This window comes from Mustela erminea, chromosome 11 (genome assembly GCF_009829155.1).
Source record: "Mustela erminea isolate mMusErm1 chromosome 11, mMusErm1.Pri, whole genome shotgun sequence".
Lineage (NCBI taxonomy): Eukaryota > Metazoa > Chordata > Mammalia > Carnivora > Mustelidae > Mustela > Mustela erminea.
This window is the reverse complement of record NC_045624.1, coordinates 70024209-70043389: the sequence shown is the minus strand read 5'-3', so window position 1 is coordinate 70043389 and position 19181 is coordinate 70024209. Positions and strand designations below refer to the sequence as shown.

Genomic DNA, 19181 nt, shown 5'->3' with positions numbered 1-19181 from the left:
CTGATGTATATGATCTCCGAAGTTACCAATCCCTCACCCTGCATCCAAGTAAAAAATATTAAATGTTCACAAAGATAATCAGGTAAGGCTTACTAAAAGAAATTTTTAATGTTACCTTAAGACCATAATCATTAAGTCTTACATAAATGGAAGAGGTAGTGGTATGTTTTAAAAAGCAGAGTTGTTTAAAATTAACTATTATGGATATGTATTGATACTATTATTTGGAAGTTTTTAATCGAAAGACTGAAAAGGAGATTTGTAAAAATCCTCACATGATTATGGGAAATGCATGCAGAGGTTTTGAACTTAGAAATTTGTTTTTAAATAAAATGACAATTGTTTGGTTCTAATATAACATGGGGAACCACTGACTCTATCTGTTAAGTTTGATAAGTAGCAACTGAAGAAATAAATATGTTAATTTTGATGGGCACTAATTAGCAGTCAGCCCATGAAATATTGCAGGAGAGCACAAGAAACATAAGGAGGGTAACTTAGGATATTCATAGTTATTCATGACGTATATATTAGTAACGCTGTGTTTGGTAAAGCTCAAGCATAGCTCTTTAAGAAAGATCTTTTCTAACGCAAATATTGTATTTGAGAAGTACGGTATTAGAAGATTAAAGCCAATACATATTCTGAAAACGCATATGGACAAGGACTGGAGGGTGACATGAATGAAAAAGTCAAGGATTGCTCCTGAGAGTGGGGAAGATTATTTTTCTTATTTATTTTCTTATTTAAATATGCTATATTGTGGCATGTGGTTGAAATCCAGACCCTCAGGCAGCAGCTTTTAAATTATACAAGTGTACACAGTCCTGTGCAACTGCAAGCAGATGTGCCTGGTGATCTAGAGGTGTTCCCTGGGTGGTAGTTGCCGAAATCTGGCCTCCAGACCGGAGTATAAGCTCCCGCCTGGGAGCCCGAGGCAAGCTTCCGGGAGGCAGAGGGAGAGAGCGTGAGGACGCAGTGCGCATCAGCCCACGTCCGCGTCCACGTCCACGTCCACGTCCACGTTCACGTTGTAAGCTCGTGGGGACGGGCCGCACCTGAAGCCTGCCTCTCAGGCCGAAGCTCCCAGAAGTGAAAACAGGCCTTTTTCACAGAAAGAGTAGGGCTGTGTTTGTGCAGTACCCTAAGGCTGCTGGCCTGCCAAGATCGGTCTTTCTGAGGGTTACAGTCCCATGGGACCCCGAAATACAAGCCTCTCGGCCACCAGAGCCAGGACAGCAAGGGACATCTCCTGGGACATGACTGCGGCAGGCGGCAGTCATAAAGATCAGGCCACCAAACGTGTGTAAAAGCGGGGGACAGTGGCACTCTGGAGTGTGGCAGAGAGCGAGCCAGCGAGCATGAGAATGTCACGCACCGGCTGGAGGGAGGCCGCGGAAGCGCTCAAAGATGGCGCCCGCAGGCAAAGAAAATAAAGAGAGAGACGGAGAGAGAGAAAAGGGAACAAACAGACAAAAACAACAAGAAAAACAAATCTCGAGTTTAGAAAAAAAATTTAAAATGTGCCTACTAGTTGGAGCAAGGCGTAGGGAGACCTCGAAGATGGCACCCTCCAGCCTCTTTTCCCAGACAGCATCCCAGCAGGCCCCCAGAAGTGTGTCACATCAGTCTGTCCGTCAGGCCAACTCCCCTCTCCCACATAAATTGTGGGCACCCCTGGATCGGCGGCTCCCACACCGGGTCCTGAGACTGGTGAGTTAAAGGGCGGGCCGATTAAGAGCCCAGTTCACTACAAACCTGTAGGTCTTGTGGACTCCTGCCTGACTTGGTTTTCAAAACTAGATATTTGGGGGCTTGTCTCTCAGATGCAGGTTTTAAAAGTTGGGGGTGTCTGATAGGGGTTGAAACCCTTTGCTCCTTAGTGAGTTGTGGAGTTTGAGTTCCCTCTCCACTGTGGGTCCCTGCTAGGGAATTGTGGGGGATGGTGTTGGGATTTATGGTGAGGTTGTGTCTTAGCCTTTCCTGCCTCTTTGATAGGGACCTTCTCTTTTTTGCCTCAGGCTGGGAGTGGCTCAGATAGTATTTTTTGCAGAGAAAGTAGTTCTTTACATAGTAGCAGATTTAGGGTGTTCCAGGAGTAAGCACTTTCAGGATCCTCTTCCGTCCCCATCTTGGACCGTGAACTCAAAAATCTGTATATTGAATCCAGTTTCTACCTGAAACTTAAGTGTGTATTGATAAAAATTATAATTTTGATCTTTTCTTCTTGTGAGCCTGTGACAGAAGGCTAGTCTTCATTTCTGAACCAGATAGGATAAAGGAAATGTGACGGTTTGTGAGAAGTTTGTTGTATCATGGATATCATGTCCCAACTTTCTTCATGACCAAGACACATAAAAAATGATTGCATTATTAAAGGAGTCTGTCACACTAACTCCATGAAATCTTTACTTAGAGATAGTCTCATAAGTGAAATCAGTAAGAGGCTGAGAGTATGGCTACATGCATGAGATATTTTCATAATTTTTAAACTTGGATTTGTGGGAATTATTTATGATCTAATATTATCTCTTAGCCTCCTACTTAGAGTCAGGAAAGTGAAGGGCATTTTGCATGAAGTAAGACCACCTTGAGAGACCATTCCATTCAATATTTGTTACAACAAAACCCAACATCTGTCAAAATGGTTCTCATCTCTTGGCTTTAAGAAATCATAATTAAAAAAATATGACTGTGAAATCCAGGCATTATGGTATATTTAGAGGCTGGAGGCAAAGTGCCTTGAGGTTAAATAGTATCAGTTACATTCTTCTTTCAGCAGTCTGGCATACAAGATGGAAGTCAATCTTATAAGTTAATAATTGACAAAAACACATTTGAGATTTTTTTTTCCTCAAAGTGTTCCTCATAAAATTTATCTCAGTAGAACCAGGTTTCCATCAAGATTCAGGATAGTTTTTGCTTGTTTGTTTGTTTATTCGCTTTCCTGGAAGTTGGGCTTTAAGTTTGCAGCATAACTCTAACAGAAATGAGTTTATTTGTTATTAGAATAGATTCAAAAGCCTCTTGAAGAGTTTGTTTAAACCAGTAGAATCAATGTCCCATACAACTGCACATTACATGAACTTCTGAGGAATATTCAAAATGTTCGTATCGTCTGGTGGGTGAAGGGGAGAGGGGGGAGCCTCATGCGGTAATGTTATCCAGATGTAACCATTGTACCAATTCTCGTGGAGATCCAAACATAATTTTCTTTTGCTCTGAAACTGAGGTTTTCAAATTGAGTCTGTTTCCTTGGTGACATTTGGCAGGGTTTCAATAGTACCCAAAGCTACTTGATAAAGAGTGTATAGGTCTTGCTAAAATATTTGGGGGGTAAACATTTTAACAACAACACAAATTATACAAATTTGGTAAATAATAACTGCAATACAAAATTCTCATGCTTAAGGAGGATCATTCTGAGCTGGGCCATCAGCACCAATAAAAGGCATATATACATATTCTCTGCAATTTGTGTTAATTGCATTAAAATGCTTTACAGATAATGCTCTAAGAAAAATAGGAATTTGATGAAGAATTACAATAATTCCACTGCTGTGATTGGCTAATATTTAAAATTGTTGGTAGCCTAGCTAAAAGAATCAAAGAAGAACCCAAATGAATAAGAGGCAAAGAACAAGTAAGTAGAATGACTAAGTGGCTATTCATTGTCTAGTCATAATAGACTACTTAGTAACTGTCTCTACAACTTAATTCTTTCTGCATATGATACCATTATCACCTGTGGGTTCATCTTCATCTTTAGGTTTTAAGATCTGCCGCATCTTATCAGGGAAGAGATTTCAGGAAATATAGATCTATGGGGCACTAAAAATCAAGTCAGTGTTATTGTTAGTCTTGATTTGACCATGGCATTTTAATTCTAGTACCTGGGCTTCTGCTCTCCTCTTAGATTTTAAACACCTGTTTATAACAAGTCCTTATTTTATTTGAATAACTTGAGTCTTAACATCCTCCAGTTTCCCAGCTCCTAAAATACAGGGCCCATGTATTACTTTCCAAATGCCCTTCTCCAAGCTCTCTCTATTGTCTCATCTCCTTTTTTTTTTTTCTCCCATTCTACTGTTACAAAGTAGCACTATCACTATGTTCTGTCAGTAATGTATTGTACTAGTTATTTGATTATTCCTGGTGCTGACACAGACACTAGCATATATATAGCAGGTTTTCAATAAACTTGTCTCAAGTGAATGTGTCACCCTAGATTTCTGCTCCCTTACTGTAGAAGACAGGAGTGACTAAATCCATCACAAAACCATCTTACTCTTAGCTAAGCATATGCAAGGCATCCTGAAGAATGTCTAAGTAGAATAGTCTTCTACTTCAGGTTCAGATGTCTTATTCCAACATATACAGGGTGATGGGTATTGAGAAGTTGTTTCTCTCACACATTAGTTTATTCCCATGCTTCTATCATCTGGCTTTCATTATTGGTTTTATATTTTCCTGACCCCCCTTCTTTCTGTCAACCCCTAGAGCTGCTCCATGATTTTTAACTTCTCGGTTTCCTCCTGAAAAGTCTATCCTCTAACCTGAGTTGTTCCTCCTCCTCAGTCCCTTCTAATTCAGTCATTGGGTAGGGAGTCTAAGAGAGGGTTTTCAGTTGTTGAAAGTAGGGGGGAAGGCACAGAAGCCTCTGTGATGACATTGCCAAAGTGGGGAATTTGGAAGACTAGTATTCCTTAAGTGTTGCAAATAGGGATTGTCATTTACTTCTTTGTTATGTTAATCAACGAAAGAGCTGGTGCTGTGTCATTACAAATATAACTTCTCTTAAGGAGCTCTTCTCCTTTGTGTTTTTATGTTGAAAGAATGTCTTCTAATCCACTCTGGGTTGCATTATGAAAGGTTCCTTAGGTGTTCCTCTATTCCTCCAACCATTGTGGGTGCCAGATTATAGAAAATAGTCAAAAAGAGATGGGATGGGTGTTTGGATTTGTTTAGTATTGCCACTGAGGCCTGCTAATACGTATTTCAGTTTGCTTGACTCTTGTCTTAACTAAACTTCTCAGATGGCAACTGCTTATCTGGACACAACTTTTTTGCCTGTCACCATATTTTTAAAATCCTTTGCTGTTCTTGACAACAAGGTTCCCATCCATTTCCATTTCTGCCATCAGTGTTAGCCCCGTTTTAGTGGTTAAATATATTTTTCTCAGTAATGTTCTTTAAGTACTGGTACAACATTTAGTCTTTCGGATTAAGATAAATTCTCAAGACAAGAGAATGAGAACCCTGATTTAGGACTCTAGTGCATGAAAATACAGAGCCAAACTTTGTTTCCTTAACAAACCAAGCTTGAGCTCTTTGGTGACTGTAGCAGATAGCATGTTTTCAGTCTTCTCCAGTGATGAAACTTTTATTTCTTGTTGGAATTTTTTTTTTTTTTTTTTTGTGAATATATGAGGATAGCTTTCTCCTTCCTGACTATGGAGGGATAAGACACTTGGCATCATCCAGGCAAATCAAAGTAGTCTATCTCCCTAGCCACAGATGTTCAATGACACGATATTAAAGACTCTCGGGGAAGTTCCAGCCAGAAATAGGGAGTCTATCAAAACAATATACTCCCTAAAACAAAACAAAACATAAGTGGGTAACACTGATAAGGGTAGCCATCGATAATCTTGTCCATTCTAAAGAAATCAAAGAGAAAGCCAGTAGAGACAGAAGGCTCTGAAAGATGGCCAGAGAGGCAGTGTCCTCTGTCTAACCATGCTTGAAACCTCAAGACCTACTACATTTCTGAACTTCCCAGTAGTGGGAATTCATGCATAAACTCCTTCCCTTCCCAAACTAGCTTAAGTGGGTCTTCTACGACTGGCAATCTAATGAGTCCTATTTGACACTGTAAACACAAATTGAACCATATATAATGTTATTTGCTACCTGAGACCAGTCTTGCTTCAGATAAGGGAATAATATAGGAGAAATTGAATCTTGTATCTGAACTCGCTGAAATAAAGAAATCAACATAGCAACAAGATGAATAAAGAAATCTTCTTTCAAGATACTGGAACTATAGCCACAAAGCCAGTATTCCTATACACTTTTTCCTAGTGACTTCAGTTATTGCATAGCCAAGGAAATGCAAATATTAACTTCATTTAATGGGGTATACTAAGAGAGTCAAAATCTTTCTAAAACATGATAATCAGGTTTGGGTAGGCAGGGAGGTAGAGAAGTATAAGGATGAAGGAAGGTGGAATCAGTCAGTTATTAGTAAGGAATTCTGGTCTATTAAATAGAAAAAATAATGATAATCATTTTTATTGGCTGTTATAGCTATCAGTGCCTTCTATGTCCATGCACAGCACATAAGTCTATTCCTTGCAGAAAGACTGCAAGTGTTAATAATTCCTATCTTACAAGAAGGAAACTAAGGCTTAAAAAGTTGGTGAAGGCTCTAGAGTTAAGGCATAGGGATAAAGTTTGAATTCAAATCTTTAAATTGCAATACCCAGAGGGCTTCCCTCCCTGCCACTCTACCATCCTACTCCCTTGAAATAGGGACACCAAAGGTTGTGGTAACTGACAATACATTGATTTCATCAGGTTTTAGCAGAAGACCCCAAGATGGGCAGGAAAAATCACTGAAATGGCAATCCTATTTTTGGATATCTACTTGGGCTGAAAGGATATGTCCACAGAAAGGTCATCAGCATAGTTTCATAGTTTAGGAAGTGGACTATGGAGCTAAGGTTCCTGGATTCCAATTATGACTGTAGCACTTGCTAGTCCTTGCATCTTGCACGAGCTATGTAACCCCTTTGTGTTGGTCTCCCCATTTTAGAATTGGGACTATTAATATACACCTCTTAGGATTGTTATGATAATAAAATACATTAATGTTTGTAAAGCTTTTAGAAGAGCACTGGCTGTATAATAAGCACTCCATAAATGTTTATTAAATAAAGAGAAATATTTTCTGTATTTTAATTTTCGAATTGTTTCCTCTACGTCAGGATTTGGCACTGTTTTTGTTTTGGGCTGGATTATATCTTGTTGTGGGGGGCTGTCCTGTTTAGTAGCATCCCTGGCCTCTACTTCCTAGATGTCATTAGCACAGCCTCCCCCAGCCCCTTGGTAACAATAATTTTCTCCAGACATTGACATATTTCCCAGTGGGGGCAAGGGGAACAAAAATTGTTCCCTTCGAGAATCACTGCTCTTGATATAAGAATTAATAGTCTATAGATCTTAGATTTATGTATAATTATTAGTAGTTACAAAGTTATAAAGTGGAGCCCATTGCTAATGTCACTGCTACTACAGATGTTAAGTTAAAACCCAGAACAAAAAGCTCTTCAAGGAGTAAGATGTTGTCACCAGCTTGCTATATAGTCTACTCAATTTCATTGCTTTTTCCCCCCTAAATATTATTTCTTCTATTCAGTATACTCTGGTCTTTCCATTTCAGTGTGTATTTCCCCTCTGTGCCCTTCTCTGTGTGGCAACGCTGCATGTCTACCAGCAGGTGGTATCCATGAATAATGTGATCTACATCTTTTCCTTTGCTGGATGAGATTACCTCTCCCCACACTGCTGTGCAGAGGCTTAATGGCCAGAGCTCTGTAGGGATATTCTCTTTCTTTCCCCTAACTTGGAAGATGAGACGATGTATTCAAAAAGACTTTCAGAGGGCTGCTGGCGACATTTTATGTAACAGTAGATATTATGTATAACTCTACTCTTTGAGTTGGATACTTGTTAGTAGAATAATAGAGGTATTTGTTCACTGGTTAGTCAGAATTCTGCTAATTTGAATACCCAGATTATGTTGTTTCACTCTTCTTGACTGACCACCAATTACTACGTTCCACAATTGCATGTGGCAATGTGGGGATTGGCTTAAGAAGATAATGAAAGAAGCCCAAATAGTAGTATCTTTATCTTTTGCATTTTAAATGCCCATAAAAGCACACCGACTCCTCTTCATATATTATAGTCATAGTGTTGATTCATCTCAATTCTAGTAATCACTCATAATCATATGGAAATAAACATTTTCATATGTCATGGGGTATTTAAAGGTATCTATTCATTATAAAAGTTTTCATATTTCAAGAAGATATATATTAGGTAGTAATACTACGGTTTATGTTATAAAATTTCAGTATATTACAGTCTTGTCCCTTTGCATGCAACTCACTGAGTCTACCAAATTTTCCTTCTCTGGATTTTATCTTCTGGTTCTTAATCCAGCATAGGGGAATCTACATCCCTATTATTGTATAGTCTAACTAGACTGGACTTGCTTTTTGGAAAATGGTCCAGGAAACCTTCAGAAATAATGTCATTTTTGAGCCCCAAAAGGTGGAATTAAAAACAAAACTTTTTCCTAGAAGTAAAGTAGAGGATTGAAAGAAAAAAAAAAAGAGTAGGAATCTAAATTAATTTCATTCATCTGACACATTGGAAGGATTTTGTGGCTTCCCTTCCCTGGGGTCGCTTGTGTACTTGCTATGGAATCAGATTGAGCCAATCATTTCCTCCAGCTTCACAATCTATATCTGGCCTTGTATTCCAATCAATATCGTAGTGATTGATATTGATCTTGAGGAGTTGAAATGACTGGCTCAATCATGTCTTGGTTTGATCGATTGTTAAGTAAATACCGGGGGTTAAGAGTTCTGTTCCTCATGAAATTATGATCAAACAAATGACCCCTAATAGAACTTTGACAGCTTAGTAATAATAGATTATCCTCAACTAGCAAAATATAGTGAGACTTTATCAACTAATATGTGCAAGGTAATGTTAAAAATATTTCCATTTTAAAAATTATTAGAAGTTCAGAAAATACATTTTCATAATAATACAGGATTTTCTATGTTATGAAAAAATTGACCCATGTGTCTTCATCATCATTCATCCTTCATTCAGGTTTGTTAATCATAACATTTTGTCATAGCTATAAAATACAGAGAGATATATATAGAGACATCATATACAGAGAGATATAATATATGTCATATTTATATCATATATACATCATATGTATAGAGATATCATACATATGTGTATATATATATATACACTATTGCTATATATACACTATATATATACATATATATATATAAACTATTGCTGAAAATCCCTATGTATACCATCCTTATGTCGATCCTATTTATCCTTCTCCAGTCATTCTCCAGAATTTAGTGTTTATCTTCTCATGTAAGCTTTTACTACATTTGTGGCTATTGTGCCTGTTTTATAATAAATGGTCTCATAGTCGGTATTTCCTCTGACAGCTTGTTCTTTAACTCAAATTAAATTTTATGAGATTCATCCATATTGATGCAACTCTTACATAGATGAGTAGAGTGCAATTTATTTATCTAACCTTCTGTTGAAGAACACTGAGGTTGTTTCTAATTTGTCTCTCTCCTAGCAGTAGTGCTGCTGTGAACATTTGTGTACATGTCTCCTTGTGTGCATGTGTGAGAGGGTCTGTAACAGAGAATTGCTAAATCATAGAAAGTGCATCTTCAAACTTATCAGATAGTCCCAAATTGTTCTTAAACTTGTATTTTCTCTAGCCATGTATAAAAGTGTTCTTATTTTATAATCTCATCAACTATTTGGTATTATTAGACTTTATTTTTATTTATTTTTGCCAGACTAGAAGTATGAAATTATATCTTACTATGGTTTTATTTTGCTTTTATGCGATCACCACTATGTTGTATTATGTTTATTTGCTACTAGTTTTTGTTTTTCTGAAAAGTTTTTTTGTTCATATCCTTTACTATTTTTTCCTCTTTGATTATTTGACTTTATTCTTATTGATTTACAGAATATCTGTCTCCCATCTTAACCCCCTCAACTTCCAATCTTGTTTTGTTATTTGTAATATCACATAGTTTTGTAGATTATTTTTTAAACAATTATATATAAATTTTATTTCCCTCATGTTAAAAACAGTTACATTTTTTCAGTACTAAAAAAATAATATATCTTTACATTAATGTATTCAAACGATCCACACAAATACAAGAAAGTTAAGATCTCCTGAAATCTCAGTATCCCTATATAATTATTGCTAATATTTTAGTTAATCTTCTAATATATCCTTTGTGCATTCACCCACATTCCCAGATACATACTTTTACATGTAATTAGGTCATATAATTATCCTTCTTTGTCTTCCTTCCTTATTTTGTCCCCCATTTCCATATTCTACTACTTTTTGCCCATTTCCATATTCTGTCACTCCAGCGCAAGTTAATAACTTCGATTTTCAAGCCAGCAATGACATATCAAATCCTTCTCATGGATTTGACAATCTGCATATCTCTTCTGTGACCAGTTGAAAAAAACTCTCTGCTTTTAATGGCTCATATAATCTGGCCAGACCTACCTGGTAATCTTCCTGTCTTAAGGTCATCTCTGCTATAATGTAATCACTGGAGTAAAACCTATCATATTCAAGGTCCCAAGTATTATGCAGGGCATGTACAGCAGGGAGGTAGAAATTCTTGAGGGGTATCCTAGAATTCTGCTTACCACAATCTGCCATCTGGACCCCAAAGATTCAAGCCCCTGCCAAATGAACAACACAGTCATTGCCTCCTGAGGATTCCAAGAGTCTTACCCCATTACAGCATTGGCTCACATCCAGAATCTCCTCTAAATCTCATTAGCTTCAAAGGCTAAACTCTCAACATTTAAGTCATCTAAATCATATGCAGATGAGGCTCTTGGGTATAATCCATTAAGTGTAACTCCTGGGGCATAATTAATTTTTGTCTGTGGACCTATAAAACTAAAGAGAAAACTTATATGAACCCAACTCTCATCCCCAACAAGATGAGTATTGTTAACAGTTATAGGGAGCCTGGGTGGCTCAGTGGGTTAAAGCCTTTGCCTTCGGCTCAGGTCATGATCCCAGGGTCCTGGGATCGAGCCCCACATCGGGCTCTCTGCTCAGTGGGGAGCCTGCTTCCTCCTCTCTCTCTGCCTGCCTCTCTGCCTACTTGTGATCTCTCTCTGTCAAATAAATAAAATTCTTAAAAAAAAAAAACAGTTATAGGCATTAGAATACAAAAAGGGCAAAATGGAAGATAAAAAGGAATCATTGGTCCAATGCAGTTCTGAAATTTGGCCAGGACAAGTTTTTAGCCTGAGTTCCTTGATTAGGTTTCAGGACTTGGAGATAATCCTTCACAGCTTTCTGCTTTGCCCCCCTGAGTTCTCATTTGTGGCTAGAGGGTATTGGCTGTGTTCTATCCATTCTTGGTTTCACCCTCTTAATCATATTCCCTTTTCTGTGAAAGGTAGCATGTGCATATATCTGAGTAATTGTATCAGCCTCTTCCAGTAGAAATTGGGCATCCAGCAGCTTCCTTTCATTTGTGTTTTTTCTGTTCCTTTATAATTCTCTTAAAAACTTTTGTATTTTCTATTTATTTTTTGCATTTACGTTTTTTCAGGAATATTGTTCTGTACTTTTTTCTTATAATATCTTTATCTGATTTTTGATATCACAACAAAGTCTCACCTCATAAAATAAATTGGGATATATTTCTTTCTCCTCAATTTTCTGGTAGATAAAGATACTGTGTAAAGTTGGTGTTTCTTCCTTAAATATTTTGTAGACTTCACCAGTGAACTTATTTGGGCCTGAAATTTTCTTTGTGAGGTTTTTCAAGTAAAGATTGCATTCTTTAATGTGTATAAATTTATTCAGGTTATAAGGTTATGTATTTTTTTCCCTGATTAAGCCCTTATAATTTGTGGCTTTCCAGGGATTTGTTCATTTAATCAAAATTTCCTATTTACTGGTACAAAGCTATTCATAGTGTCTCAAGATCTGTGGTGATTTCCTTTATTTTATGCCTAGTATTAATGATTTGTGTTTTCTTTTTTGTGGTGAACTTTAATAGAGGTCTTCAGTCTTATTGATCTTTTTATCTTTTTTTCTTTCTTTCTTTCTTTCTTTTTTTCTTTCTTTCTTTCTTTCTTTTTTTTTTTAAGAGGGGGAAGCAGCAGAGGGAGAAAGGCTCCCAAGCAGGTTTCACACTGGGCCCATGGGGCTCAATCTCACAATCCTCAGATCATGGCCCAAGCTGAAATCAAGAGTTGGACACTTAACCTTTTGAGTCACCCAGGCTCCCCTCTTACTATCTTTTTAAAGAACCAACTTTGGTTTCATTGATTCTATTGATTGGTTTTCTATTTTCAATTTCCTTGATTTCTACCTTTGTATTTATTATTTTTTTCCTTCTGCTTGCTTTAGGTATAATTGGCTATTCTTTTTCTAATTTCTAGTGGAAAAGATTAGGTCATTGATTTGAGACCTTCTTTCCTTATATAAGCATTTAGTTACTAGAATTTTCTCTAAGTACTGCTTTAGCTACATATCAAAGATGTTGATGTGTTGTGCTTTTATCAGTGGTTCAAATATTTTCTAATGTTCTTTGTGACTTCTTCTTGACCCTTGAGTTGTTTAAATGTAAATTGTTTGATTTCCAGATATCTGGGGGTTTTCTCAATGTATTATTTTTTTGATTTGTAATTTATTTCCATTGTGGTCAGGGAATACATTTTATATACTTTTAGTATTCTAAAATATTTTAAAGATTTATTTTATGGTCCCTATTGTCTATCTTCATGTATATTTCATGAGCACTTGAAATGAATATGTATTTTCAGTTATTGAGTATAGTGCTATGTAATTGACAATTAGGTTAATGTGGTTCTTTTTTCCCCAGGTTTATTGAGATATAATTGACAAATGACATTATGTAAGTTTAAGGTATACAACCTGATAATTTGATACATATATATTACAAAATGATTACCACAATAAGGTTAGTTAGCATATCCATTATCTCATATAGCTACTATTTAGGTAAATGTGGTTATTAGTGTCATTTGATCTTCTGTATCTTTACTGATGTATATTCATGCCTTCACCATTTTGGGTTTAAAACATTTTTTTTTTCTGCAGACTCAACTTGCTTTCTAGACTATTTTCCTTTAGTATATCTTGTACAGATCTGTATTTTTCCTATTCTATTTCAAATTGTTATGTCTTATTTTACTTTAAATATTTATTTTGTAATCTTGATTCAGTAGTTATAATGTCTGATGGCTTTGGAAAGGTTTCATCCCAGTGTTGTAACCAGTGACACATCTTAAATATTTTTATTTTTATTTATTTTATTTTTTTAAAGATTTTGTTTCTTTATTTGAGAGAGAGAGAGAGAGAGAGAGATCACAAGTAAGCAGTGAGGCAGGCAGAGAGAGAGCCGGATGTGGGGCTCGATCCCAGGACTCTGAGATCATGACCTGAGCCGAAGGCAGAGGCTTAACCCCCTGAGCCACCCAGGCGCCCCCCAGTGACACATCTTTATACAGGGCCTTCAGCCCCAGCTTTTTCTTTTGCTTGATGCAAAAGCCTTCTCTCTCCTGAACTATTTTGACCTCTTGGTGACAAAACCTAGCAACGGTCAATTCTGCAAAAGAATATGAGTGCTCTTTAAAGACATGCAATATAGGATTTGTTTTCTTGTTTGAAACACAACATACAATCCTTGACAAATATATCATATAATACATATTTTGAATTCTATTATTGTCAATGACAGGTGATTTTGATCAAAACTTGATTAAATAGTCAAAGTTAAGTGGTTATTACTTTTAATCAGAGTTAAACAGAAGCAAACGACAATCTCATTTATAGACAGAACAACAGAAAGGAAATTAGCTCTTCAGCTAAGACTTTAGGAAATGAAGGCAAGTAATTATTGTAGAAATAGGGATGAAGTATCATTCCCTGTATTATCCAATATTTCTTCTTCTAATTACTTAAATACTTAGTGAACTCACAGATCCTTCAGACACAAATCTTTCTAGGAGGAAACAAGCTTTAATTTGTTTGTGATTTATTTGGAGTTCTCATTCTTGGAAAGGATAATGTATCAATTTGTATTTTCAAGTTTCCAGACAAACTTACATGTACACAAATTGCTATCAATATAGATTTTATATTCTTCATAAAAGTTGTTTTTTTCCTGTACAAATAACATTAAAATTTACCTTTAGCTTGGTCAGTAAATCACAAATTAAATTTTACATGTATTACTGGAAAAAATGGACTACAACCAATCTTTTTTTTAAAAGATTTTATTTATTTATTTGTCAGAGAAATAGAGAGGCCACCTGCATGCACACACTAGCAAGGGGAGCAGAAAGCAGAGGGAAAATACTCCTCCCTCTGAGCAAGGAGCCTAATATAGGACTCTATCTCAAGACCCTGAGATCATGACCTGAGCTGAAGGCAGATGCTTAATCAACTGAGCCATCCAGGCATCCCATAACCAATCTTTTAAAGCATTAAAAGTAGAACAAAAGGATTTCTCTTTAATTTAATCAATTGGATAAGACAACATATTTAAATTAAAAAAAAAAAAAACCTAGGTCATACTTTTGGCTATATTGCTAGTAACTCTTAGCAGTATTTTAACTTCTTTAAGTTTCCTCATTGTAAAATAAGAAGGTCCACGGCAGAAAATCATTAAGTGTCCCCACTAATTTTAACATTTTATGTTAGGGACTTATTTACTTTAGATGAGGAAAAAACATCTCAGTAAGTCACACTGACTTCCTGGATATAAAGCATCTATGATTATTCATAATTCAATCCTAGCTTCCCACACACTTTCTAATTCTTTCTCAGTGCCCCCGAGATCCAAACAGTTCTGACTCCTTTTCAGAACTATAGGCTACTTGGATCAGTGACTCTCCAATTATATACCTCAAATCTTTGGAAGCTGGTAAAAAATCATTAGAGTTATAAAGAAAATGTAAATCCTTGAATACATCAAATATTTTCTATAAACTGAAAGTGGCTCATTTGTATGTTCTTTGATTTTTCAAATATAAGTAGATGTTCCTGTGATTACTAAAATTAAAATAGTTGATTTCAAATGTCTATTAATTTAAGGAAAATACCTTAATAATTAAAAAGATTTTTTACAATGTATTTTCCCTAATAGATACATGTAAAATTTAATTTGTAAATTATTGACCAAACTAAAGATAATTTTTTGGTCATTCTTGGTTTTCAAAATTAATTTTACAATGTTTTTTACATTGTTTGAAAACAATGTAAAATTAAAATTGCTCTCATATAGAGATATTTAGAAACTTTAAGTTTTGATAATGTTAGGAATAACTGATCTTACACTGTTTCTTTCAGTTTATTTTATTTTAATATGAATTGCCTCTGAAATAAATTCAGTTTTCAGTTTTTGGTAAGGCTGTCTGGAAAATTACTGTAGGGAAAAGTAGGGTAACAATTTGATATCTACTCTATACCCCATAGCACTTTATATATACTTTCTTTTTTTTTTTTTTTCTTCCACTTCTGACACTACATTTAATTGATTCTATCTATCTTCCTAACTGGATTAGAGATTACTTGAGGATAGTAATAGTTGCTTACTTACCAATAGCTTCTCCCACTTTGTCTACTATGTCATGCTGCATAGATAGTAAACGCTTAATAAAAATTGTCTGGATTGAATCTAATGATTCTGTGATTCTATCAGCAGATTAGGAAGCTGCCAATAGATCAGAAAGAGTGAGCAGTCCCCTGTTACTGAGAAAGTAGAAATGACCAAAGGATAAGACTCCAGATTAGAGTATCATTCAATAAAGATCAGTATTCTGGGCTACCTCTGAGACCATCCTGATACTCAGAGAAGTCAAAGAACCATGGATAGATTAATCTTATTCTCTGGGGTTTGCATGTTTAGGTGGTCAGATGGAAGTGGGGTTGAGTCCACCTAGGCAAGATCAAGTATCAGGAATTTTTTACATTTGTTTAGTGACTTACAGCTTTCAAAATGCTTTAACTAATATATATTTTGTTTAGGTGCTGATTTTGTATAAAACTTAGATTCTATTTATATACTTCATGGCTTCGTTGATGTCTAAAGAATTAAGTGTGGAAAAGTTGTGGACAATTACTTGGGTCTTTAATGATATTGATGTCCTAGCGACAATCTAGATCCAAGAAGAATATATATGAATATACCGATTGGATGATTGAGTAGTGTTTTAATGAAAATTAGGATGACTGAGTTAATACAGATCTCTAGAATCCATCCCCTTTTTCCAGAATATCTGCGTACTTCATGATCTGGCTTATTTTGTAATGTCTCTACCTCTTATGTATGTTCTCTGACCAAATCCCTCTCTCATGTTGTTGCTGGTTATTCTTTTAAACACGGGCTTAATCATTTCTGTCCCGTGTTTGGAAACTTCCAATGGTTCTCCCAACCTGAAGAATAAAGTAAACTTCTGTTTGCATGTTATGAGGAGATATAGTCAGAATTTCTCTGATAACATCTTAGATGGCTTTTCTGGTTGCCCAACTAAGGGACTAAGGTCTCTATTCCCAGTGGGAGAGAGTGCCAAAATCTCCAGGTAGTAGGAGTAATAGGAGTAGTACTTGGCTTTCCTACTACTCTTCTGAGCAGCTGGCATTTAAGCTCAGACTTTTTGATGTCAAAGCAGTTCATCTTGACTCAAATTCTGCAAAGACTAGCTTAGCTTGCCTCCCCAAAAAAGAAAAGCAATGTGGAAGTGGGACAGAGGAGTAATGTGGTTTCTCTGCTAAAGCATAGCTACATGGTTTGTCCTGCTGCACCTAGGGAGCTCTGCAAACGATGCCATAGCATGCTGAGAGATGGAGGATCTCTGAAATCATTGCACTTCTGCCCAAGTTTCAGCGTGTGGTAAAGCTTTTACAGTACTCTAAGAAAATGAGATTCTTGGGGTGCCTGAGTGGCTCATTGGGTTAAAGCCTCTGTCTTTGGCTCAGGTCATGATCCCGGCGTCTGGGATCGAGCCCCGCATCAGGCTCTCTGCTCGGCGGTGAGCCTGTTTCCACCCCTCACTCTGCCTGCCTCTTGGCCTACTTGTGATCTCTCTCTGTCATATAAATAAATAAAATCTTAAAAAAAAAAAAGGAAATGAGATTCTTTACCATATACTTCAAAATATGACTTTGTAGCCTCCCAAGTTTCATGTTGTTTTTCGATTTTATCCCAAGCTGTTTGCTGTTCCTTCCAGGTTCTGCACATCCATACTTCATTATTTCCATTGACAGTAACTTTTCTAGCTCATTTGCCAGTCAGCCCTGCTGTCCTTGGTCACCATAACAGTTAAACAGAACTGTTCCATATAGCTACTGGCTATCTACAACACGAAAATCCCATTTCAGTTAATTGTCCTTTCAAGGAAGCAAACCATTTTTTCCCCTCATCTGAAAAACTGTCTTTGTAAGCATACCAATTGGTTGATGGTCCAGCTAATGAAAATATGATTTACTCACATTGACATAAGCAATTGTGTCAGTGGGAGAAATAGGAGGTCTCTAGTATCACACTTCTAAATATGCATGTTTGAATTTTTATATTTTTTCAAAACTCCAGCCCTCTTTCTGTTCAATATTTATTTTTTATTCCACTCAGCTTTCACTGAGTTGTCTATACAAACTGTTCCCTAAGGTGGTTCCCGAAACTGTCTACTTACATGCTCAAATTAGATTTATAATTTGGATCATTGAACCATCATGTCATTCTAAAATGAATGGTCTAATATTTGAGGCTATTGTGTTTGGGCCTGATGCATTTCTTCCTTGCTGATGACTCTTAGGCTAGATGATTATCCACCACATGTATGCAAATTATATGATGCTTTTTTGAACAAAATTATACAAAGACAGATATTTACTTTCCACTTTACCTTACATAGATGCTCTTACCAAGAAACAAACAAAACCCCATGGAATGTATTCAGTGTCAAGGATGGGGTGTAGAGTGATTACTTTGGCTGAAACATGAACGAACTGTAAGCGAGGATAAGAATGAGTATAGAGACTGTAGTAGGCAGAATTTTTAGATGGCCCTCAAGATTCTTATTCTCTGGTGTATGTATACTTTCTCCCAGTTGTTCAGTCAAATACTGATCTTGATATCCTGTGAAAATGTTTTACAGATGAATTGAATCCTCAAATATGTTAACCTTAAAATACATAGATTATCTTGTGGATAAAAAGTAGGGAATTTATCTTGTGGATTAAAAGTAGGGAATTTTCTTTAGCGGTTTGCAGAAAAGGAGGTCAGAGATTCAGAGCACAAGAAGGATTTTATGTGTCATTGATGGCATAAAGATGGAAGGAAAGGAATTAAGATGTCGGAGCAGAGAGTAGTCCCTGACCGACAGGCAGCAAGGAAATAAGAACCTCAGTCCTCCAACTGCGAGGAACTTAATTCTGCCAATAACTAGAATGAGCTTCAAGTAGGTTTTCCCTCAGAGCTCACAGATAAGAACTCAGCCTACCTGATCCTTGATATCAGTTTTTGATGCCATGGAGAGAGAGAACTTATCTGTGCTTACCCTATGCTGAATTTCTGACCTATGCAATTATGAACTACCAGATTGATGTTGTTATAAGACACTAAGTTTGTGATAACTTGTTACTTGGTAATAGAAAATGACTACAGAAGATACTATAGTTATTGGAATGAGAGGTAAGGGCAGCTTGGATTGTGGGGGTGGCAGTGGAAATAAAGAAGAACAGAAGTAAGAGATATTTAGGAGCTAAATTTGATAAGATTTTGTAAGAGATTGGGGGATAAGGGAGATGGATAAGTTAAAGCAGATATTTGGTTTATCACTATTAATACTTTTTCACACATTAGAACACCACCATGCTAAGTAGATTATAAGTGTTGTGGGAAGTGAAAAACATGAATTGGGTTTTAGAAATGTAGAATTTGATGTCTTTAAGACAATTAATTGGAGATGCCATGTGTGCACTTGGTATGATTCCTTGTTATACTGGTGATAATTAAAGTCACAAACATGGGTGACATCACTTATTTAGACTATGACATGAGAAGAGGATGGAACTTCAAGAATCTTCATAATATAATAGCCAAGTGCAGGTCAGTAAGCCCACACAGGAGACAGAGAGGTAATCAGTTGTAAAAACAAAAGCAATATTGTATCCTGGAAACCAAGAAAACAAGTGCTTCAAGGAAAAGAGCATTGTCCATGTGACAAATGCTCCCCAGATGTCAAAGAAGAAATATTTCGCTTGGGCTTAGTCAAATGAAGTTATTGGTTACCTTTAA

At 36.3% G+C, this 19181-nt stretch overlaps 1 protein-coding gene across 7 annotated transcripts in view; it reads left to right on the top strand.

The window, feature by feature from the left end:
- Nucleotides 1-1041: 1041 nt before the first annotated feature.
- GNGT1 (G protein subunit gamma transducin 1) overlaps nucleotides 1042-19181 on the top strand; it is a 369437-nt gene continuing 351297 nt past the window's right edge. For all 7 annotated transcript variants that reach the window (XM_032304831.1, XM_032304829.1, XM_032304832.1 and 4 more), the window contains exon 1: nucleotides 1042-1713. Coding sequence is in view for 4 of the 7 variants with exons in the window: in XM_032304826.1 (XP_032160717.1) it covers nucleotides 1411-1713 (303 nt within the window). In the remaining 3 variants the exon portion in view is untranslated. The remainder of the gene's footprint in view (nucleotides 1714-19181) is intronic.